The sequence below is a fragment of the Lynx canadensis genome, chromosome A1 (genome assembly GCF_007474595.2).
Source record: "Lynx canadensis isolate LIC74 chromosome A1, mLynCan4.pri.v2, whole genome shotgun sequence".
Classification (NCBI taxonomy): Eukaryota; Metazoa; Chordata; class Mammalia; order Carnivora; family Felidae; genus Lynx; species Lynx canadensis.
The window spans coordinates 163,471,524-163,497,093 of record NC_044303.2 but is presented as its reverse complement, the minus strand read 5'-3'; the positions used below and the strand labels follow the sequence as shown (position 1 = coordinate 163,497,093).

At 36.8% G+C, this 25,570-nt stretch overlaps 1 protein-coding gene across 16 annotated transcripts in view; it reads left to right on the top strand.

Annotated features, from left to right (window-relative positions):
* Nucleotides 1-16,925: 16,925 nt before the first annotated feature.
* SLCO4C1 (solute carrier organic anion transporter family member 4C1) overlaps nt 16,926-25,570 on the top strand; it is a 113,068-nt gene continuing 104,423 nt past the window's right edge. For 7 of the 16 annotated variants that reach the window (XM_030325736.1, XM_030325709.1, XM_030325690.1 and 4 more), the window contains exons 1-2: nt 16,929-17,852; nt 21,280-21,543. In XM_030325736.1, coding sequence (XP_030181596.1) covers nt 17,507-17,852; nt 21,280-21,543 — 610 coding nt within the window. In that variant the 5' untranslated portion in view covers nt 16,929-17,506. Of the gene's footprint in view, nt 17,853-19,050; nt 19,841-21,279; nt 21,544-25,570 lie in introns of those variants that run through there. The other 9 variants (XM_030325661.1, XM_030325654.1, XM_030325647.1 and 6 more) reach the window with 5 other exon arrangements.

Here is a 25,570-nt window from a genome sequence, read left to right as displayed (position 1 = left end):
AAATATTTGCAAAAGAACTGATAAAGGATTGATATACAAAATATAAAAGAACTCTTAAAACTCAACAATAAGGAAAACAAACAACCTGATTGAAAAAAAATGAGCCAAAGACCTTAGCAAATATCTCACTAAAACAAACAAACAAATAAAAATACAGATGTCAAATAAGCATGTGAATAGATGTTCCACATCATATGTCATCAGGAAAATGCAAATTAAAATGAGATACCACTATACACCTATTAGAATGGCTAAAATTTGAAGTAATGACATCCCCAAATCCTCATGAGAACGTGAAGCAACAAGAATTCTCATTCATGACTGGTGGGAATGCTAAACGGTACAGCCACATTGGAAGACAGTTTGGCGGTTTCTTAGAAGAGTAATCACACTCTTACCATGAGATTCAGCAATCACATTCATTGATATTTACTCAAAGGAGTGAAAATTTATATCCACACAAAAATTTACACGTGGATGTTTACAGCACATTTATTCATAATTACTAAAACTTGAAAGCAAACAATCTGGTCTTCAGTAGGTAATGGATAAACTGGTACATCTAGACAATGGGATATTATTCAGTGCTAAAAAAAAAATGAGCTATCATGCCATGACAAGATATGGAGGAAATTAAATGCATATTACTAAGTGAAAAAAAACTAATCTGGAAAGGCTACATATTGTACAATTCCAACTACATGACATTTCAGCAAAGGTAAAACTATGGAAACAGTAAAAAGGTGAATGGTTGCCAGACATTAAGGGGGACGGAGGTATAAATAGAGCATAGATAATTCTTAGGGCAGTGAAACTATCTGTATATTCTAATGGTGGATAGATATCATTAAAATTTTGTCCAAACCCATGAAATGTACATCAAGAGTAAACCTAAAGTAAATTATAAATTTGATAATAATTTGTCAATGTAATTTCATCAGTTGTAACAAATGTACTACTCTGGTGAGGCATGTTAATGATGGAGGAGGCTATGCATGTGTTGGACAGGGGATAGGGTTTATATAAAAAATCAGTGTACCTCCTCTCATTTTTGCTATAAACCTAAAACACAGCTCTAAAAAATAAAATGTATTATAAAAAATGTACTCTTGACCTATTAGAATATTTTTTTCCATAAAGTTACTTTTGCCTTCTTTTTCTGCCTCTTTTTTTTTGCCTTCTTTTCTTCCTTCTTTAACTCATATATCTTTAAGACAATGTTCTGTTTATTTCATGGTAGCTGTAGCTAGTTATGCCTTTATGTGTATGGTTTTGCCACACTAAATAAATGTTATGCTTCTTGAATGAAGGGAATCTATTTTATTTCTCTAAATTTTCTCTCTTCCAAGTATATATAGGCCTTGCTCTCTATATTTTTATAAATAAAATATAAGAAAATGTTTTTCTGCAGAATGATGTTCCATATTTATTTTCCTTTCAATTTGCATTCCATATTCTATAATTTTTCTTCAATGTACCATGCTGACATTATTATTGTTATTTTGATTAATGTAATCCTTAATACATTTTGCTTCTAAAAACATTGGAGGCAGCAGGGAGCATTTTTTTAAAGGAGAAATAAATTATAGGACTATCTAGGAAAACAGGATTTACTTGTTCTGGAAACTGATACTGAAATGTGTATGGCAATGTATTACTGAATTTACTTTTCTTCTTCCTTGTCTCTAAGACTAAAAGAAAAACATATTATGTTACTTCATTCCCATGAACTAATACAAGGAAGCTTATTAGTTCTCAAAGTTTTTAAATGTGAATTTTGTATAAAAGTCATTGCATAACATAATAAGCATTATCTTTAATAGCAGGTATGTCAAAACTGCCCAAGTATTTTTCATATCCTATGTGGTAGGCAAAATTATAGCTCCTCAGATATATCTATCTCCTAATCTCTGGAGCCTGTGCATATGTTATGTTCTGTGGCAAAGGAAAATTAAGGTTGAGAATGGAATTAAGGTTCTAATTAGGTGACTTAAAATAGGGAGATTATCCTGGATTTTCCAGGTATCTTGTAATCACAGAGATCCTGAAATATGGAAGACAGAAGCAGAAGAGTCAGTATCAGAATGATGTGAATTGAGAAAGACTCAACTGCCCATTTCTTGCTTTGAAGATAGAAGGAAGCAGGCTATGAGACAAGAAATGCCAATACCTTGATTATAATCCTACCCCTTTTGGATTTCTGGCCTTCATGATTGTAAAATAATAAATTTTTGTTGTTTTAAGTTACTAGTTTGTGGTAATTTGTTAAAGCAGCAAGAGGAAACTAATCCACCTATCTCATTAGACCTCAAAGACAGGAATGGCACTGTCATCAAGATAATATTCATCAAATATTCTATTCCCTCGCCTCGCTTAAATTTTCCAGTCTCTGTGAAGTTAGATGTTACTCATTCTGACCAGTGAAAGGCGAGCAGAAGTGAAGTGGGCTCTTTCAGATCAGATTCTTTTTTCCCGCTTATTTGGTTCAGATGGTACAGCTACAAGGTGGTAGATCCTCAGTCAACCTGGGCCACAGAGCATACATGTATGGCACAGCAAACACTCTCAAGTCATTATCGAACATGTAGTGAAGCTAGACAAATTTTTTTACTATGTTAAGCCATCACAATTTGAGTGGTAATTTGTTACTGCAAAATGACATAATTTATCCTAAAAACAAATACAGGTACCAAATTATAGCTTAGTAAATATCAGGAAATAAGTTTCTTTGATTTCTAGACTCCTGGTTTAAAGAGTTTACAAAATTTATGAGACTTCATGGCTAACATTGCCTTTGGACTGTTACATCCCACCTGTACTTTTAGCACACAAGATTTACAATTCCAAATTGTGCTCTCTGGCTAGTGACTAAAAGGAAGACTGTGTGGGAACAATGGTCAGTAGCCAAATAAAATGCAGTTATCGAAATTAAAGATGTTTTATTTTTGCTAAGGGGTAATCCCACCTTTTCATAAATGTGCCTGAGGCAGAGTCTGTAGCAGTAATGCCTGGCCCAAGGAGACAATATTTTTCTCAAAGAACTTTGAGCCTCTCATACGTCTGAACAATTATTTCTTTGACAGTTCAATTTGTCAGAGAACTAAAAGTTATGATTTTATCATAGTCTAGAAATTTTAAAGGCAAGCTGTTGCCATTTGATTCAGTCAATTATAGATGAACTTTAGTGTGAATCTGTTATATAAATTAACCAAAGGTGGCCCTTAGGTTATTTCTTCACAGAGGTCTGGGGCCTATTAGCCCAAAGGCCACCAGTGCCAAACTAAAATTTTTACACATCCAAAGTTTTTAGCATAGCCTAAATAAACAGATTTGTATCCATTTTGAGCCTGATTGCTTTGCATATTATGGAAAACAATGCCCAGCATCTGCTAGCCATAGATAAAATAAACCCTGTAGTGTAAAACATCCAAGCTGCTGCTGCCCTTTGGAGCTCTGTGACCCAGACTCCCTACTCAGCTGTTGAGTGACATCACCTCCCCCCCCCCCCCATCCTATGATTGTTGGTAGGATTCAGTGTTTTAAGGGATGTTGGACCAACAGCCTCAGCGACTCACTAGCTTTTGACCAGAGGCAGCCCTCAGTTCCTTGTCACGTGGACCTGTCTATGTGGGCTCACATCAAGGACGTTGCTTCACCAGAACAGCAAGCTAGAAGAGCCACAGAGTAAGTGCAAGCAAAATAAAAGTCACAGTCTTCTGTAGCCTAGTGTCAGAATTGACATCTCATCACTTTTTTATACTTACCATGCCATGAATTCATAGGGAATGGGTTCCAGCAGCTCAGTCCTTTCCATTGGTTCTCACAAAGTTTTCTGCTTTGGGTGGAGCAGGCTGGAGCTTCAGTGTACCCCAAATCCCTATGGGTTTGGCTTCCTTCTTTTTCTGATCATTTTCCTTCACAGGCTTCAGGAAGCTAGCTTGGCTTTTTGAATACTTCATGGGCTCAATACGTGCATTAATTCTCTTGGCATGAATCTTGCCCTTAAACTGGTTTACAACAATGTCAACTCAATGCTGGGTAACATTGTAGACTCTTTCAGGTTTGCCATGGTAACATTTGTGGGATGTTCCTTTTTGAACAGTGCCCATTCCCTTGATGTCTACACCACCTTTCTTGTAGGTTTGTGCATACACAGCCAAAGGAACAACTTCATGTTTTCTAAAGGCCTGTAGAACATATAATGGGTGCCTCTCCTCTTCCCATTTGTGTTGGGCATTTTGGTGAGTTATTGGAAGATGGTGGTTCTGGCAGAAAGGTGACATCACTTTTTAAAAAGTTGTTTTTATTATTTTTAATTTTTATTTGAGAGAGAGAGAGCATGAGCAAGGGAGAGGGGCAGAGGGAGAGAGAAAGACAGAATCTTAAGCAGTCTCCACATCAGCATAGAGCCCTATGTAGGCAACTTGATCCCATGATCCTGGGATCCCGACCTAAGCCAAAATCAATGGATGCTCACCCAACTGAGCCACCCAGGCACCCCTCATCACTTAAAAAAAAAAAAGCTAAACTATAACTTTATTCAAAGGTGACCAGTTTTTCCACCTACGTTCTCTGTTCCACGGCCCAATCCAGACTGTCACATAGCATTTAGTTATCATATCTCCTTAGTCTCCTTGCTCTGTGATCATTCTTTCCTTGTGTTTCATGTTCTTGACATTTTTTTAGAAGAAATGGTAGTTATTTTGTAGAATGTCCCCCAATTTGGGTTTGTTTGATATTTTCTCATGATTATACTGAAGTTTTGCATTAAGGGAAAGATAACACAAAAGTGATTTGCCCTTTCCGTTGCATCATATCATGGATATGATATCATGGATACATGATGTCATTATGTATTGCTACTATTGTTGACCTTGATAATTTGGTCAATTTTGTATGCACCAGGTTTCACTCTGGCAGAGTTCCCTTTTTATCATCTCATTCCTTCCAGTTTTAGCATATCTTGTTTGTTGGAGACAAGTCACTAAGTCTTGCCAGTACACACAAGGGAAGGGGATGACATAACGGGTTAAATGCCAGGAGATAGGGTTTATTGGGAGCCATTTCATAAGCTGCATATCATACTATGAAGGGTAACACGGGGCTACAGTGGTAGGTAAGGTAAAGATGTAGTAGGTAAAGTAAGGATACATAAGTCACATAAATGACTTAACACGTTGCTGTCAAAGTGAATGATAGCTATTATGATGATTATTATACAGTGGTAACTATTTTGTGGCTCTCTTTCAAATTGATTCAATAAATGTTTGCTTAACCCTTATTCTGATAGAACTGAAAATACAAAACTCCTCTGGTTTAGGAGGGAGATAATAATAAACAGGTTAAGGAAAATATTTGTGAATTGTGATAAATGATATAAGGAAAGTAATCAGGACAAGGTGATAGAAAATGTGTATATGTGTGTGTGTGTGTGTGCGTGTGTGTGTATGATGATTATCTCAATCCAACAGAAAAAGCCTTCCTGAGATGACATTTATCCTGAGACTGAATGCTGAGAATCAGCTTTACAAGATCCTGACAATAACATTTTAGGCAGAGAGAATAACAAGTTCAAGGGCCACAAACAGAGAAGAGTTTGTTATGTGAAGGAAATAGGAGAAACTTATGACTAAAGTATATTTAGTAAGGGGTAAAGTGTTATGAAATAATGTTGGAGGTAGGTAGGGGCTAAAATAGATAGGGCTTTGAAGGGTGTGAGAAAAACATTATTTTACTCTAAGTATGATGGAATGCATTGGAGAGTTTTATGAAAGGTAACAACAAGATCTTATTTTTACAAATTTGGTCTAATTGCAAAATTACAGAAGACTTGTAATAGTGCAAGGAAGTTCCATACACAGTTCATGTGAGGTGAAAATTATATGATAAATCCAGTTTTGTATTACTTTGATCAAATCCATTCTCTTCAAAACATCTAAAATGGTATACTGGCCTTTATTCTTCTAGGATTAAAAAAAAAGATGTTTCTATACCTACTATATAAGAACGAGGAATTATAATAATTTGGTCCCATTCTCTTTAAATATTTAGATAATAACTGCAAATATATTTGGGAACTATTAAAATTATCCATAGTGTTTATGCTTGGGACAGCCAAGCATAGGGACTCCTATTGGCTGATGGAAAACTCTCTTGCGTCATTCCAAGTATCCCATCAGCAATTTTATCTTACTGCTTGAATTTTACCTTGAATTTTACCTTTAAGATATTTGCCTTTACTCTTGATTTTCTTCCTTTTTTGCAAGGAAATATAGGTATAAGTTTATGAACTATGGACATTATAAAAGAATGCATAAATGATTACAAAGCTTTGATACCAACAATGATGCTTGAATATTATTACACACACATTATAGTAACCAATTAGTATTTATGTTTACAGTATCTTCATGCTCATAGCATACCATACTTAATTGATTTATTACACTTTGGTGAGTCTTGTGTGGCATTTATTCAATATACCTCTTATATTCAGGTACATTATTTGGGTAAATATTTGTTGGTGTACAATTGTGTATGCCTTACTGTTTGATGACTTATTCCACTTCATGAATAACCTTAAAAGTATGTAGTATTCTCATCTGGCTTTATTCTTGTTTTCTTACTTTCCACTCACATCCCAGCTTTCTTTCTTTGCTAACATGTACTTTGAATACCTGAGACATATGTAGGGAACAAGAGCCCACGTACACAGTATATAGAAGCCTGAGAAATATTTCATCCCTTCAGTCAAGGAGTACTATGAAGGTAGTTACAACCAACAAACATCTTAGCCAGTGAACTCTTGAATGGTTCCAGTTAAAATAGAACATGGTCCATTTATTTGCCTTGCCAAAGCCTGGAGGTAAACATAATTGCTAAACTATGGGAATAAAATCAGGGGAAGGAATAAAAATTGTCTAGTGGGAAGATAACAGAATTCTAATTCTAATTATGGTTCTGACACTAAGTAGATGTTTGATAAACACATTTTAACTAAGTTTATGTTCCTGTCAGTATTTTCTTAATGGATAATTACAGATTTTTAGCATCAGTGTGTTTCAGATTTGGAATGGTCTTCAATGGCTTGAAGCTACTTTATTTAGTCTATCCCATTTTCCCATTTTATATAGCTTTAATTCAATGGTTCTTAAACTGTTTTGTCTCAGAACCTATTTATACTCTCAGCACTTACTAAGATTGCAAAGAGCTTTTGTTTATGTGGGATATATCTATTTATGTTTATCATATTAGAAATTAAAATGACACATTTTAATAATTTTGAATAGCTATAAGCTCATTACATATTAACACAAATATTTGTAAGCCTCAATAATTATAAGCCAGACCCAATAAGACAACTACCTCATGACCTCACTTATATGTAGAATCCAAAACAAAACAGAACAGTTCAATTCATGTAATAGAAAGTAGAATGTTTATTACCAGGACCTGGGAGGTGGGGGAGTGGGGGAAGGGTGATGTTGTTTAAAGAGTACAAACTTTCAGTTGTAACATAAGTACATTTGGAGATCTAATATACACCACAGGGACTATAGTTAATAATAATGTATTGGATACTAAAAATCTGCTGAGAGTAGATCTCAAGTGTTTTCCTCATACACGCAAACACACACACAAAGATAACATGTGAAAGACAGTGGATATGTGAATTAGTTGACTGTGATAATTATATCACAATGTATACATATATCAAAATGTCATATTGTATACCTTAAATATATATAATTTTTATTTGTCAATCATACCTCAATAAAGCTAGAAAAATATATTTTCAAAAATTATAGTGAGAATGGAATGGTTTTACCTTTTTTCAAATGTTTTATGCTGGCTTAATAGGATTTTCTTATGTCTTCCTTTTGTAATATGACGTGTCAAGTAGCCTTTGGAAAAGCATCACTGTAGGCTCATGAGAAAATGAGAATCTAAAAGGCAAATAGCACCCTCATATCATTTTGAATATAGTTGTGAATTTGAAGACCCTTCGAAAAGGTTTCAGGTTTCCCCTGGGTATCCTGGGTGACCTATTGAAAACCACTTCTCTATAAAGATTTTCCTTTATTTTTATTTTTACTTTATTTAGTGCTCACTTTTGAGATAGAGGGAGAGAGAATGAGCAGGGGAGGGGCAGAGAGAGCAGGCAACAGAGGATCCTAAGTGGGGTCTGTGCTGACAGCAGAGATCCCAATGTGGGGCTTGAATCCATAAGCTGTGAGATCATGACCTGAACTGATGTCGGATGCTCAATCGACTGGTTTTCTTTTATTCTGAGTCCACATTTTTCTTCTACTTTCAAGGTCCTTGTGCTAATCTCAAGAACCATAAAGAATAAGTCTGATCTCTGTTTCAAATGATAGCCCCACTCAAATATTTTATGTCAGCTATGTTGTTAACCCTATATCTTTCCTTCAGGATCAACTTTCATAGTTATTTCAACTAATATTTATGTGAGAAATTTCAATTTTTCTTTTCGCATCAGTTACATTATTCATGGGCCTGCTCTCATTAGTCATTTGTTCTTTTGGTATAACAATTAGAGATGAATAAAATATTTCAGAATAGTCTGAATGATGGAAAGTAGGGAAAAAATCTTAAACTGGATTCCATGTCTCTTAAATTCATATAAATTTGATTCATATTTTAACTTGTTAATGTTCAGTTAAATCTTTCCTATTTTAAAGTTTGATTTCAGTTGATTCACAGAATTTTTAATAATCTATGTCATCTTATTAGATAAAGGATCATATTTCTCCATCAGGCTTAACCTACATCTCCTCATTTTTGATGCTCTTTATTCCTTTGTATAAATCATTATTTCCACATGGTATCGTTTTCCTTCTTCTTAAGGTACTTCTTTTAATTTTTTTAATGTTTATTTTTGTTTTTTTGTTTTTTTGGTTTTTTTTCAATATATGAAGTTTATTGTCAAATTGGTTTCTATACAACACCCAGTGCTCATCCCAACAGGTGCCCTCCTCAATACCCATCACCCACCCTCCCATCCCTCTCACCCCCCATCAACCCTCAGTTTGTTCTCAGTTTTTAAGAGTCTCTTATGCTTTGGCTCTCTCCCACTCTAACCTCTTTTTTTTTTTTCCTTCCTCTCCCCCATGGGTTTCTGTTAAGTTTCTCAGGATCCACATAAGAGTGAAACCATATGGTATCTGTCTTTCTCTGTATGGCTTATTTCACTTAGCATAACACTCTCCAGTTCCATCCACGTTGCTACAAAAGGCCATATTTCATTCTTTCTCATTGCCACATAGTACTCCATTGTGTATATAAACCACAATTTCTTTATCCATTCATCAGATGATGGACATTTAGGCTCTTTCCATAATTTGGCTATTGTTGAGAGTGCTGCTATAAACATTGGGGTACAAGTGCCCCTATGCATCAGTACTCCTGTATCCCTTGGGTAAATTCCTAGCAGTGCTATTGCTGGGTCATAGGGTAGGTCTATTTTTAATTTTCTGAGGAACCTCCACACTGTTTTCCAGAGTGGCTGTACCAGTTTGCATTCCCACCAACAGTGCAAGAGGGTTCCCGTTTCTCCACATCCTCTCCAGCATCTATAGTCTCCTGATTGGTTCATTTTGGTGACTCTGACTGGCGTGAGGTGATATCTGAGTGTGGTTTTGATTTGTATTTCTATGATAAGGAGCGACGTTGAGCATCTTTTCATGTGCCTGTTGGCCATCCGGATGATTAATGTTTATTTTTGAAAGAGAGAGAGATAGAGTGTGAGCAGGGGAGAGGCAGAGAGAGAGGAAGACACAAAATCTGAAGCAGGCTCCAGGCTCTGAGCTGTCAGCACAGAGCCTGACATGGGGCTCAAACCCACGAACTATGAGATCATGACCTGAGCCGAACTCGGATGCTTAACCAACTAAGCCACCCAGGCACCCCTGAAGGATTTCTTTTAACATTTGAGTAGGTGTTCTGGGTATTAAATTATTTCAGTTTTCTTTCCCTTTTTTTAATTTTTAATGTCTAAAATCTTCTTTATTTTACCTTCTTTTCTAAATATTGGTACTGTCTGTCTAATACCTTCATATGATTCTTTCCCTGGACTAGGATGGTTTCTTCATATGAATGTGCTATCTGTACTCTGCTGAATACTTGGGGGAACCCTCTGCACATTAAATCTGTGCAGCTTTCTCTTCTCCAGTATTCTTCCCTATACATTCTAGCCACTTGGTGTCCTTGGACCTTTATTTTGTCTCCAACTCAGAGTTAGCTGGATTTTCTGTGGATTTCACATCCTGCCCCACCCTTCCCACACTTAAAAACTCTCAAGGCAGTAAACTGCTCACTTGGTTTGCTTCCCATCTCTTAGAGACCACTTTTTTAATTACCTGAAATCTGTTGTCTTGAAAACCTTTTTTTTCTTTCATATGTTTTTTCTTTTTTTTTTTCTTTTGAGTGTTTCAAGTAGAAGTTAAATCTGACCTCTATTATTTCATCTCGTCTGAAAGTGGGAGTCTCTTCAACTGGCTGTACTTTTAATGCCCATTTTTAAAAAGTTTGCCTTTGTTTCACCACAGCCTCAGAAGTTTTACTTCTTATAGCTTTTTGGTATTCTTTTATTTTCCTAGCCCATCAAATTTTCATCTCCTCTGATAAGCTGAAGTGTGGAGATCTTTTTTTTTTTTTCTTTAATGTTTATTTTTGAGAGAGAGACAGAGACAGAATGCAAGTGGGGGAGGGGCACAGAGAGAGGGAGACACAGAATCTGAAGCAGGTTCCAGGCTTTGAGCTGTCAGCACAGAGCTCGATGCGGGGCTCAAACTCAGTGAGATCATGACCTGAGCTGAAGTAGGAGGCTCAACCAACTGAGCCACCCAGGCACCCCATGAAGTATGGAGATCTTTCTATCTTCTCTTCAAACAAAGAAGATACTTTGATTCTGTGAATTTTCTCTTATGCACACTTAAGTAATCCTCGGTTTTCAAAGCTCCTTTGTAGGGTATAAAATCTTCATTCTTGTCTTTTAGGAACATGCTCTGAGATTTTCACAAGTTGTAAAGTAGAAATGTAAGATTTTATAAAGGTTTTTATTTATTTTATTTATGTCCAATGATTTGAACTCTGTTCATGAACTCTCTTATTTGTATTTACAATTAAATTATTTTACTAATTAATTACAGCCTGCTAGCTCCCTCAACCTCACACTAGACTTCTACCAACTCTTAATACATTGTAAAAAGATTACTATTAAAGAATATGTAATAATTCCTCATATTGTGCTGGCTATCAATCTACCTTGTACTGGCCTATTTCCTGCTTCTGATTGTGTTGAACTGTTGGGTGTATTTGACATTAATCTTCCTAGAAGCAGTCTTCTGTAACAAATGACATCTTGATGTCCCTTATAGTTCTATAAACCTAAATTTTAATAACCTTCATCATCTACTTTCCTTTGTTAAGAAACAGTAGCGGTTAAATTGTGGAAATGACACGACCATCAAGAGTGGCAGCATGGCTGTTTTTCCACTCAGTAAAGCTGGCATTTTGCCATGATGATGACATTGTGATTATATATATTCTATAAAATCATAACATTGAAGACTGTTTCTTGGCATCAAAATCAGATCTTGAGTAGAAAATAAATATGTTTTAGAATATTATCCTAATCATTCATTTACTGTAGGATAATTTCTTTTAGCTTAAAGCATTTCTTGATATATACAAATCCAACTATATTATCTCTGTGATATTTGTATCATAAATATTGTAGTAGGAGTTAACAGTATTTTGAGTAAATTATAATAATAATTGTTTATTAGTGAAAAGCTTAACTTGACATTGTAAATTTTACACTAGTAGTACATTTTCACTGCCTACTGGGTTAGCTTTCTCATGGGATTATAGTATTAACTGTTCACATTTTTTAAAAAATTATAATCATCTATGTTCATGGATATATGTCTTTCTTAATTATTTATTAGCATTACTAAAGAAAATATAACTGCAATTTCTTCTAAACATAAATATATTTTTCTGTGCAACTGTAATAAAATAGTATTAAAAATAATCTAGTTCAGCATTAAATTTTTCTTAGATATAATTTGTTATTTTTAATTACACATCTTGTAGAGCATTTAAAAAAGAAAAGATGAGTGAAGAATACTAAGAAAATCACTTAGATTGTGCTATTGCTTTTATTTAATAAATATAAGATCCAGTGTTATTAATCAGTCTTTAATACTTGGATTTTTAATTACTTCAACAATATCTGCACTTTACCATCTTTGTATTCAGGCTTTCTCAAGACCCTGGAATTTTAATATTCTGTGAGCCACATAGTGTCATACTATTAAAGGATTTACATCTAGTCTGCAAGTGGAAGGGAACTAATAAATTATTAGAAGCACACATAAAGAAAAAAATGATAAAATACTTAAAATAGGTATTTAAGTATATTTCCATCCTATAGGTATATCTCCATGGAAGGCCAAAATATAATGATTAGATTTCTTTTAAGTATGGAATCAGAGCAAGGGGAGTTAGTGAGATAATCATGATAGCTTCTGTCATTAAGCCACTTCATCTTGGTTCATCTAATTCCTGAAGGAAAAACCTACTGCACATTCCAGAGAATGATCCATAGGCAGGGACACCTGCTCCTGTGTCCATTGTTGGAGTTTTACTATAAAATTTGGATACTGTTCTTTATCCTACTCTCTACCCTTTAAAAATACAGCAAATGAGATCCGTTAAAAGAATAGCAATTTATTCATTACCTTCTGAAATTTAACATGGTATATTTTGACTATGCTCACTAGATTTACCCTAGATTGACAAAAGAATTAAAAAGTGGTAACTTTCCACAGAATTACAAGAGACAAAATTTATCAAAAATTTTTTTTTTGCTTTGCTTTGTTTTGTTGTCTTTGTTGCAAACCTGAACCCCCTTCCTTCCATCATTGCAGCACCAAGGATGTAAGGGAACAGGAAAGTGGTGTTGATAACACTTTCAGTAAGAGCAAGATGTATTTAAGATGAAGCAATAGCACTTTCGCTAATCTTTAAAAAAAGTTCTACTCTCCAGCACCGCAAGAGTGGAGATCTCTCCTTACACAGTATGGATTTAAGTGCACAATGAGTATGCTACTTTGATTTTGATGCTGTAATTTGAATTTGTTAATTCAAAGCTGCAAGAGTTAAGCCATGACCGTTTAATCATCTCATCAAAGCAAAATTTGCTGGTTGTTTAAATTATTTCATATTTCATAGATAAAATGGTGATCATATGTACATTTATACCTTAGACATCATTTTAAGTCCATTTCTGTGGAAACTTTTTACATTAGAAGGGCTAGGGGGATTCCATATCAAGCCTGACTTGGATGTCTACAAAATCTGAATATCTGCAGTTCAGAGCAGAATTAGTCTTCTAAACCTTATCAACATCAGATTACACGACTGTTGATCTCTTAGAATTGCTAGCAAACATTCTAACTGACAGTGATAGGCTGTTGAAATTCAAAGGGAGAAAATGCAAAGACCAGGGAGGATATCAGGCTGAGAACTTTGAGTTCAAGTCCTAAATAAGTGGCAGGCCATTTATTTGCTATATGACTTTAGGAGAATTACTAATTTCCTGGAATATAGATACTTTAATATGTAAAATGTAGATAATAATAGCTATTGCTCTAGTAAACATTAATAATGGAATAATATTTACCACATATTTAAAAAATGATAGTTCTGGGAGGCCTGGGTGGCTCAATCGGTTGAATATCTGACTCTTGGTTTTAGCTCAGGTCATCATCCTAGGATCTTTGGATTGAGCCCTGAGTCAGACTCCTCACTGAACTTGGAGCCAGTGTAAGATTCTCTCTCTCTCTCTCTCTCTCTCTCTCTCCCTTTGCCCCTCTCCCTAGCTCACATGTGCATGCTGGTGTGCTCACTCTCTCTCTCTCTCTCTCAAATAAAATAACAACAAAAAAATAGTTCCTACTTCTACTTATTCCCTATGTTCTCAGCCAGTCTAGACTGTCAGAGAACAAGCAACAGGATGTATGTCTGTTTCCAGTAAGATACATGTACTTTCAATCTCAATCCCTCATCTCAGTAAATAAAGCATATATAATGGAAACAAAAATTTTTACAAATTAGTACCTATCATGTGTCTAGTTCATTTCATTAAGAAATAGTGTTTAGGGGGGGCACCTGGGTGGCTCAGTCGGTTAAGCGTCTGACTTTGGCTTAGGTCATGATCTCATGGTCCGTTAGTTCGAGCCCCGCGTCAGGCTCTGTGCTGACAGCTCAGAGCCTGGAGCCTGCTTCAGATTCTGTGTCTCCCTCTCTCTCTCTGACCCTCCCCCATTCATGCTCTGTCTCTCTCTGTCTCAAAAATAAATAAACATTAAAAAAAATAATAAAAAAAAAAGAAATAGTGTTTAGGGGCGCCTGGGTGGCTCAGTCGGTTAAGCGGCAGACTTGGGCTCAGGTCACGATCTCATGGTTTGTGAGTTGGAGCCCTTCGTCTGCTCTGCGCTGACAGTTTGGAGCCCGGGGTTGCCTCAGATTCTGTGTCTTCCTCTCTCTCTGCCCCTCCCGGTCTTGTGCTCTGTCTCTGTTTCTCAAAAAATGAATAAGCATTAAAAAAAAAAGAAGAAGAACTAGTAGTATTTGAAAAACATTCCTCTAGACCATTTTAAATGAGCTTAGTGGGGCACCTGGGTGACTCATGTCCTGCTCTTGATTTTTGCTCAGGTCATGATCCCAGGGTTGTGGGTGTCAAGCTGCCACATCATGTTCCACGCTGAATGTGGAGCCTGCTTAAGATTCTCTCCTTCTCTCATAGGTGAAGGGAAGGCAACAATAAGATAAAAACAGAGACAGAGGCAAACCAGAAGGGACTCCTAAACACAGAGAACAAACTTAGGGTTGCTGAAGGGGTATTGTGTGGGGGGATGGGCATTAAAGAGGGTATTTGTTGGGATAAGCACTGGGTGTCACATGTAAATGATGAATCACTAAATTCTACTCCTGAAACCATGATCACACTATATGTTAACTAACTTGAATTTAAATAAAATTAAAATAAATAAATAAAATTCTCTCTGTTTCTCTGTCTCTCTCTCAAAAACAAAAAAAAAAGTTAAATAAGCTTAGTGACTATAGTTAGAAGAAATAAACACGTCTTTTTTTTTTTTTTTTTTTTTTTTTTTTTTTGAGAGAGAGCCTATAAGCAAAGGAGGGACAGAATCTTTTATTTTTTAAAAAAATTTTTTTAACTTTTTTTTGAGAGAAAGAGACAGAGCGTGAGTGCGGGAGGGGGAGAGAGAGGGAGACACCAAACTGGAAACAGGCTCCAGGCTCTGAGCTGTGAGCACAGAGCCAGACGCGGGGCTGGAACTCATGAGTGGTGAGATTATGACCTGAGGTGAGGTCAGACGCTTAACCGACTGAGCCACCCAGGCACCCTGAGAGAAAGAGAATCTTAAGCAGGCTCCAAGCCCAGTGTGGACCCTTTTGCCAGGCTCATTGACCTGAGCTGAAATCAAGAGTTTGATACTTAACCGAGTCACCCAGGCACCCCTAAACACATCTTGTTTTAGGATGAGAGGTAACCTTTCCATCACTGCATTCTCTTCTCTGGAACTAAGGCTATGCTTGGATATGACCTATCATTGTTATTCACGAGGTATTAGTACTGAATCTAGAAGTATTTTCTTGGACAGGCAATTAGCTTAGTGTTAAATTAAGAAAGCAAAACTTGAAAATCTCTCTAAAAGTTGACAGAGCTTGATTAATTTTAGTGAAGTAATCTTTTTTAAAAGATTTTCATAATTAAGGAATTTTTAAAAAGTTAATTAATTAATTTTTAAATTAGGCTCAGTGCCCAACGTGCGGCCTGAACTTACCACCCTGAGATTAAGTGTAGTATACTCTACCGACTAAGCCATCCAGGCACCCCCTGAAGTAATCTTTGAATGAAAGGGCCCTTAGTGTGTTGCAAACAATATAATATAGCAAGTATAGTATCTAGTAACATCTGAGAACTCTGGTAACTTTACTAAAGGTAGTCTAGACACATTGTTTTGAAGTTTTTTTTATCATCAATAGATTTGAGGAAGTGGGTTTCTTAATACTCTGTATTCTTATGAAACTTAACAGTTCTGTGTATGTAGCCCTGATATAAAGCAAAAAACAAATATGTGTGTGTGATTTATATTATGTTCCTTATTGCAATAAACATTTAATTTAGGGAAAGATAAACATGTTGAGATCTTGATATAGTTTTAAAAATGTCTTTGTTTAAAATATTTTTAGGATGCATTAGTGTATCTTCAGAAGGGGAGAGAGAATGGATCCTTTGAAAACCCAATCATGACATGATCATGTCACTCCTTGGTTCCAACTTTCCTATTTTACTCACAGTGAAAGCCAAAGTCCTTATAATGGCCTCCAAATTTGGCCCCATTCACTTCTCCCCCACCTCATCTGCACCCCTTTACCTGCCCCCAACTCCTACTGTTCTTCAACCATGTCACTCACCCCAGCCACTCTATTCTACCAACATAAGAGACTCCCTCCCTTATCTCCTTCAGGTCTTTGCTCAAACTCACTGAGGCCTTCCCTAACCACCGTTTCTTGATGAATAAACACAAGAATGAACTTTAACTACTACTGCATAATGGTGTTCGATTTTTCAAAGTGTGTGTGTTTTTAATTTATTCCCCAGGTAGAAATTATTACATGAATATCATCATTGTTGATCTTAGATATGAAATATACAGCAGAAAGAATATCATATATAGGCTTTTAAAGTTTCCTAATTTCTGTTATCTTCAGTTTTGGGGAAGTCAAACCAAAAAGGTGGTTATGTTGTGACGTTTATGGCGGTTAGGTCTTAATGGGGAGGTGGCTGGTGGGGATTTCTGTTTCTAGGGCAGATGAGAGGTAAAAGTGTCACCAAGATGCTCAAAATCCAAAGTCTTGTACTTATGGCTGCTTGATTCTTGGAAGTCGAACCTAGTCAAGGAAGTAAAACGCAGGATATTTTCTGGAACGATCTCCTGACGCAACTGTTTACAGCTTTCCTGTCAGCACCCAGGGGGAGCTATACGGCTACCAGACTCTCACAAGCTCTGGTTAGTTCCCTGTCCCCGGGCTCTAGGAAGCAGCCAGGCCGGCTGAAGGGCCTCGCCGGGTCACCTGGCGGCGTCCTGGCCGCACGCACACGCCTCGCATTCCGGTTGGCCCGGGCTGCAACAGGTGAGGCGCGGCCTGGCGCGAATCACACAGCTGCCGGCCAGGCGCCCGCGCCCTTTGCTCTAGGCGACTGCGAGCTCCTGGAGGTAGGTCCCGGCGGCGGCGGCGGCGCGGCGGCAGCGCCGAGAGAGCTCCTGCACGGAGGCGGGAAGTCTTCCGCACAGGGGCGCTGCCACCTGCGCAGGGGAGGTTCCAGAGGGGAACCGGGTTTTTGTGCCGCTCCGACGCGCTGGAGTTGGGAGAACCCATCCTGACCATGAAGGGCAGCAAAGGCATCGAGAACCCGGCTTTCGTCGCCTCCAGCCCGGACACCCCGCACCGTTTGTTTGCATCGCCCTCTCACGTCGAAGTCTCTGACTTGGCCATCAAATCCCAGGGACCGAATTCGAAGCCACAGGAGCCCCCGGAGCCCCAGACGTCACCGGAGGCACCCCAGCCTTCAGCGGCTCCCTCTGCTTCCCAAGAGCTGTCCAGGCCAGAGTCGCCGCCCGAGTTTGAGGAGGGACCCTGCGGGTGTGGGAACTTGCAACCGCAGTGCCTCCAGCCCTGCAACACACCCCAGAGCTTTCTGCTTTTCTATTCCCTCTTGGCCCTCACGCAAGGTAAAGTCCAGCGCCGGCTGGAGAGGGCATTGGCCCCGCGCGGGGCGCGGAGGGACCGGGCAGGCGCGCGCGCTCCGCTTAGTCGACGCGCAGTGCCTGCCCCGGCCCGGGGTCCTGAAGCGTCCCACAGGCGTCAGCAGGGCCGGGCCTCCGCATTTTAGCTTTTCCTGTGTAGCAACTTTTGAAAGTGCCCTAAGGGCTCTTTATCTTTCGTGTTTAACCTCAGTTGAGTCCATTCTATTCGTTTAGGGAGGGTGGAAATGACTGGAACCTTTGGGAACGGTTTGCCCTTCGGGGAATCCATTCTATACCACAACAGCATCTATTTTCCTAAACCCCTCGTTAAAAGGAGGTTTTTGTTTTGTTTTGCTTTGTTTTGTTTTACATTGTTTCTGCAAGGTTAGGATTAACTTTTAGATGAGGGTAGGGTAGTTCTCAAAGGAGAAGCTTGCTTGAATAGGCTAGACAGCAGGATTCATGTTTTGTTGAGGATATTGAGTTTGAGCCTTACGTAGGCACGGGTGAATGCTAGCAAACGCTCGAGGCGGTGTTGAAGGGCGAGGCTTTCGAAATAAAAGAGTTGTGCAGTATCTGTTTTGTTTAAGGATCTCTTTCAGTTTCTCTTGGGAGTTACCTGATAAAGTCCAGGTTTATACCCTTAGGAGTTTGCAGGGCAAGCCTGGTTTGGAGGAGTGAGTGGGAGAGTAGAGGAAGAATGGCTCCCAGGAAAGAAAGATTGCAGAAGGTAAAAGCAGCCGCAACATGGAATGCGGGGGCACAGGGGGTGTAAGAAACGGGAAGTTACGCCAAGGTGACCCACACGTTGAAGAGAGGTGGGCCTTAAGGTAGAGGAAGGAAATGCTGAAGGCTAGTTAGAATTTGGTGGTACTGTATGTAGGTATATTTGGGTCACCAGAGTCCTAGTTTCACAGTATTTGTAAAGAGGCCATCCAAGGGTGATTGGAAGAAATGCAATCCAAAAAAATTTTTTTTTGGGGGGGGGGGGGTTGGAAATTGCTCTTTTTTTAAAGATTAACTGAAGAGTAAATCTAAATATAATCTTCCTATTCTTGTTCCCTCTCCCCTGTCTGAAAGGAGCTCCTTGCCCCTTGCTTTGCACATGTTAGGTGTTAAGTGAGTGTACCTTGATTGCAAGTCAACTGCAGCTCTTCTGTCAAAGGTTGTTTTGCGCTACAAAGTTCTTTTGGTTTCTGCTTTTCTCATTAGTTCACCTTCTCTCAGTGTCTTGATCTTAGTTGTCCAAAATCTCTGTTGACGCACTTCAGTGCCAAAGGAATGCAAAGTTCAAAGAAGTTGGACACAAGTAAAATTTCTTGCTTTATCTTAAAACAGGCTGAAATTTCTATATTCCAGAATACATCATTTATTCCAGAATACATACATCTATTATAAAATATTGTTTAAAATCATTATCAGATATTATTGGCACTGTTAGAAAAATGTGTCAGTTTTGGCTTAGAGCTACATCTACCCAGAGGTCCCCAATTTAAGAAGCATAATCCTAGATGAAGGTGATCCAATAAATTCTTTTTTCAGTTTAAATTTGAATTATTGCCATTGAGTTTGAATTATTACCATGTTTCTCAGACATGATCCTTGGGAGGACCATTTACATGGTATATTAAGAAGTGCTTGGGAAAAAAACCCCAAAACCATAAAAGTCCAAACTTGTCAGGTTAGTTGACTTAACCCAGAATTTCTCAATCATAAACAGGACTTCTCATAGCACTTAATCACCTAATGTGCTTCCTATCTTCATGTATATACAATAGAGAGATACAGTATGCAATATTTCTGGGAATTTCTTTTTTTAAAGCAGTGTTCTTAGAACTTGTGTAGCATAGAATTCAGAGTGGGATTAATAGGCTTAAAGTGCTATGCCTCTACAAGAGTTTACAAATGTACTTTTTCAGAGAAGTTTTACCATAAAGGCAATGAGTTTTAACGAGTGACTTTTAATCAGTATGGTAAGTGTGCTGGGAAGTTGATTTTTTTTGGAAGGGGGGGGTGTTGGGGAGGAGTTGATTTTTGGTTAGGGAAATTTTCATATTCTCAGATTCCTTATAAGCATGTCCACTTTACCTTGAAATTTTAAGAATTGTAAATTGGTTTTTGACTTACTAAGCTGGCATAAAAGTAAAATGAGTTTAATGGTAGGACTTTTAAAGCTTGTTATATCAACTGTATTGCAACACATTTCCAGTTACAGTCTTAAGCAAAATTTAAAGAAACTGTAGAAATCATGGCTTGTGTATACTCTGTTAATTAACAAATGAAAACAGTTCATGGTATCCTCTTAAGTAAAAGGGGTTATCTAGTTTCAAACTTTATAATTTGATCAGATGTTTTTTATTTTCAATTTATATTAATGTTTAAATTGTAAATTTAATCTGTATCTGGACAAGACTTCTTTGTTAAGTCAGTCAAATTGGATTTCCAGTTTTCCTTGTTTACCTTATATTTTTCCATCAGACTTGTAATAAGCAGAGTGAGTGTGCTTTTTTTTGTTTGCTTACTTTGCATATGACTTAGAATGCCATTGTTGAAAACACTCTTGCTGTGTGTTTAGTTTTGCTCTAGGACCTTTTATTTTTTATTTTTTTTTTAATTTTTTTTTTTAACATTTATTTATTTTTGAGACAGAGAGAGACAGAGCATGAACGGGGGAAGGTCAGAGAGAGAGGGAGACACAGAATCTGAAACAGGCTCCAGGCTCTGAGCAGTCAGCACAGAGCCCGACGCGGGGCTCGAACTCACAGACTGCGAGATCGTGACCTGAGCCGAAGTCGGACGCTTAACCGACTGAGCCACCCAGGCGCCCCGCTCTAGGACCTTTTAAATGGTAACGTTAAGGTCTATAAAAGTGTTAGAAGAAAGGAGGTTTGAGAGCTCAATTTCACCTTTCTTAAGACTAAGGCAAGGAACTCTAGTTATATATAAATATGTCTAATAATTGAACAACCTTGGAAGCAATTGAGCATTACTTTAATGACCTCTGGAGTCACCTGTAATTTTTTTATACTTTCCTGAATGAAGTCCGTGAGAGTATGGTACTCTTGGAATCTCTGTAGCAAACTGGCTTCATGAGAATTTACCAGTCTGACTTTTTATTTGTCATATAAAGAAAAATGAAGTCAGCTACATTTTGTATGTGGTAAGCATCAATTTTATTTAACACCTGAAAATTCACGAGTATACTATTTAAAAGCAAACTCATTTGTAAGGAAGTACGTTTGAGTTGCTAACTTTGAGACTTTTGAAATTGGTACATTAAAAAAAAAATCAAAATAAATGAACAGCAACACTTTAGTCACAATCAAACTTTAGTACATTTTGTTGAAAATCATAATCTGTGTGGTAAAGTTAATACAAATCATGCACATAAATCTTCTTTTCTTTCTTTTAGGTATTGTAGTAAATGGCCTCGTAAATGTTAGCATTTCCACTATTGAGAAGCGCTATGAAATGAAGAGTTCCACGACGGGCCTGATATCATCAAGCTATGATATCTCATTCTGTGTGTTGTCTTTATTTGTGTCATTCTTTGGTGAAAGAGGACACAAACCAAGGTGGCTTGCATTTGCATCCTTTATGATAGGACTGGGAGCACTTGTATTTTCACTGCCAAAATTTTTTAGTGGAAAATACCAATTGGGGTCCCTATATGAAGGTAAGTTTCTGTTGTGTTATTTATTTATTTGTTTATTTATTTATTTATTTATTTATTTATGTTTTAACTTAAGAAGTACTATAAAACAAGGCCTTTAGTTCTATCTTGCAACTTACTTGTACAGGTAAGTATGATAAAGGATTAGTCTCCTCTACTGCTTACTGCTTTGTTTTGATGTGAATTGTGTGAAGTAGGAGATTGCAGAAATAGATTGCATCATTCATCCCTTCAGTAGTTATTAAAGTTGTTAATCATCTGATATGCATTCCCCATATTACACACAGTCCTACTCAAAAAGCAGTGATCAATTTTCCTGTGCACTTGTAATCTCATTGGGGTTCTAAGATCTATAGTTTTCCCGTTTTTGGTTTCATTTCTGTGCTTATAGCTCTGCACCCTGGACATGTTGATTCCTGATTCTTGAGGTAAAGAGAGGTGAAATTTATAGGAGAACTGAAGCTTTTCCTAAGAACTGAAGCTAGCTGTATGTCTTATGACTGTAGTTTAGAGACACAGAACTTCATGACTTATCTAATGTGTTGCTCCAGTTAGATGAAAGAGTACATTATTGAAAGGCTCAAAAGGAAATATTATTGTATTTCTACCTCTTTTTTCCTCCAAAGAATCAGTTTTCTTTTAAATGTTTATTTATATTTATTTTTGAGAGAGAAAGAGCACATGTGTGGGAGGGATAGAGAGAGAGGGAGACAGAGAATCCAAAGCAGGCTCCAAGCTGTCAGTCTAGAGCCTGACAAGGCACTTGAACTTAACCATGAGATCATGACCTGAGTTGAAGTTGGCTGGTTAACTGACTGAGCCACCTATGTGCTCCCCAAAGATTTAGTTTTAGTGGAAAAACAATTATGATAGAGCCAGAGGGATGTGCTGATTAAGACCTTAACATTTTTTTGTCCTTCCAGGGACTTTTAATAGTAAGTATTGAGAAGAAGAGGGCTATAAAATTAGCTTTCAGGAGTTAGTAAGTGAAGAAAAGCCTTAGAGTAAGAAGAAAGGAGAATTGGGGACTGCTGCAATACAGGCATTATTTTTAAAAAGTTAAAGTTGTTACATTTGTGAAATGTTAGTATTGAAAATTAATATTAAAGTGTTGACATTTCCTAAGACCAAATTCCTAATTATAGAATGATAACAAATAGGAAAATATTTTTAACAATTAAGTACATATTATGTAGCATGGTTTTAGGAGTGTACTAATTAGGTTAGCAGACTTCATTTGGAAATAAAAATAGAATATGCAAGCATATAGGACCAAAGACCATGTTTTTAAAGCATGGTAGAGTTTGGAATAAATGAGATAAGGAGAACATGTTATCAGTGGAAAGATCACTTATATAGATTCTAGTACATTATCTAAGAATGGAAAAGATTGTGTAAGGCCAATTTCACATAATTTCACTGGGGGTAGTTTTAGGAACAATGTATACACTACAGTATACAGTAGTGTATACTTAACAGTATACAGTAAGGTATGATCTTAACAGTAAGGTAAAATCTTAATTGTAGTCACAAAAGAAACATGGTACTGACTTTATGATAGTAAAAATATTATTGTGTGTATAGAATTTACTTGCCAAACTTTGTACTGAATCAAATCCCTCATTCTTCCAGTTGATCAGATGCCCTACTTGTTCTTAAACTATATGAACTTTGATAAAATATCTGACTCTCTAAACTAAAACATAACACCTGTTCCAGTACAGAAGCCTGATCTGTCCTGAGCAGTCTTCTTAGCTTCATCCCTTGCCATACACACTTTGAATTGCAGTTAATCTGACCAATTTATATTTCTCAATGGGAAACGGCCACAAGTTAAGGTGTGTGTATGGGTGGGCAGAAGAGATGAAGCCAAGAAGATTGCTATTGCCAGATCACAAACTTTTAGTTTGTTATAGTGTACTATGCAAATTTTCACCAAGTTATTTCTGATATGTCTTATTGATTTTTTTTATTCTTTTAATTGAAGTAGATTAGATAGAGGAATTGGCTGTTGTGTGAAGTTTTTAGTGTAAACTAAGATTCATAATTTAAATAATAGCTTATCATTGGCAAATGAAAACAAAAACTCAGGCTGCTCTTATCTTCTGTCATTCATTCAATAAATATTTATTGATATGGACTGTACACAGTGCTGAGATAATAGCATTGAAACAGTTTCATGCCATCAGGGTTTTATGTAGTAGTGGGAAGAAATACAAAGCTGATAAATAAACAAGATAATTGAAGATTAAGGTGAGTGTATGAAGGAACAAATAATATGAAGTAATTGTGTATAAAAGGGCAAAGGAAAGCTGTTATAATAATAGCTGGATAACAAGGAACCGGCCTTGAAAGATGCTTTCCAGACTGGAGAAGAACATGGCTAAGGGCCTTGGAGCAGGAAAGAGCTTGGTAGGTTTTAGGAAATATCACTTTGGCCAGCATGATCAAAGCAATGGAAAATGTCTCATGTGATGAACTTGGAGAGGCAGTTAGACACCAACATGAAGCATTTCAATTTTCCTTTAAGTGCAGTGGGTAGTCATGAGAAAGTTTTTCATAGGGATGTGCATCATCTTACATTTTGAAATGATAATTTTGGCTTCTCTTGTTCTGAAGGATGGGGAGTAAATGGTAGAAAATCACCTAAGAGTTAGTTTTTTTTTTTACCAACTAGTCCAGGTGAGAGAAAAAGGTGGTTGGACTGGGTTGGTAGCAGTAGAGATCTAGAGAAGTGACTGGTTTTCCATAGATTTTCAAGGAAAAAGAGAAGATTTTTTTGGTAGATTAATTATGAAAGAGGAATGAATAATGACTCATAATATTAGGCTTGAACAACTGGGGCTATTGACTAGAATGTAGAAGAAGAGAATTAGGCGTGGAAATCAAGAAATCAGGTTTAGTCTTAAGTGTTTACTGCATATTATATATCCAGTGTTGCCGTATATATGTTTGAGCATACATGGGTATATAAGTGTGTGAGTTACTCCTTAGTCTCCATTCTTAGAAGTATAAATATTGAGTTTAAAGGGCTTCCTTATTCTAATTTCTGATAGATAATGCCACATTGACTTTTAGGAAGGGGTATATCAGTTACTCCCCCCACAATCAGTATACAAAAATGCCTAGTGAATTTTTGCATTGTTTTTCCCTTGAAGGTTTTCTTTAATAGGGATTTCTTTGTGGTATATTTGTGTGTATGTGTAGGTGTTTGCAATAAAACAGATACAAAACTCAGGACTGAAATTGCATGACATATCTAAAGGAACCCAGGCATTTAGAAACAAAAGGAATGTTAGAAATCATAAATTCCTTCTTTCACAGTGTAGAACCTTAGGACATGAGGTGAAATGACTTCATAGTGATTTCGTAGGTAGATCAATAATAACTAAAACTAATATTTTTCATGCATTGTTTAATGTTTTTCAATTTTTTATTTTTCATAGTGGGTTTATTAACTATATTGGATAATTTAAATATTTTGTTGAGTTTATTTTTTAAGTGTTTACGTATTACAGAATTATCTTTATGAATTTAAACCATTTCTTCCCCAGTTTCAAATAGCCCGTTATAATGATCTTTACTTTCTTAAAAACATAATAACTTGTCTGTTCAAATGAATTATACCAGTTTTGCAAATTTTGGATTCCATAACCAAAAATCGGAATTATTTGTCCAAGTCTAAGGAGAGTGTAGAAGAAAAGGAGATTTAAGTGGGAAAAGGATACAAAAGAGTTGAAAACTTTCTGTAAATAAATTAGAAACCAAGGAATGTACAATTTTCTTAGGTAATATAACATTGAGAGAATTAGCATATTCCTTTGTGTGCTTTTTTGTTGTTGCTGTTTTTTGAACTTGAGAGCAAGTCGGGGCTCCCTTTGAATGAGATCATCCCTGTAAGAGGAGATTAAAGTAACATAATATAGTTTGTAAGTAGAAGAAGACAAAATGTGAGAAATATGATAAACATGTACAATTTCCACAGGTGTGAGGAAAACACAAAAGAAGGTGAGGGTTAGCAAACGGTAGA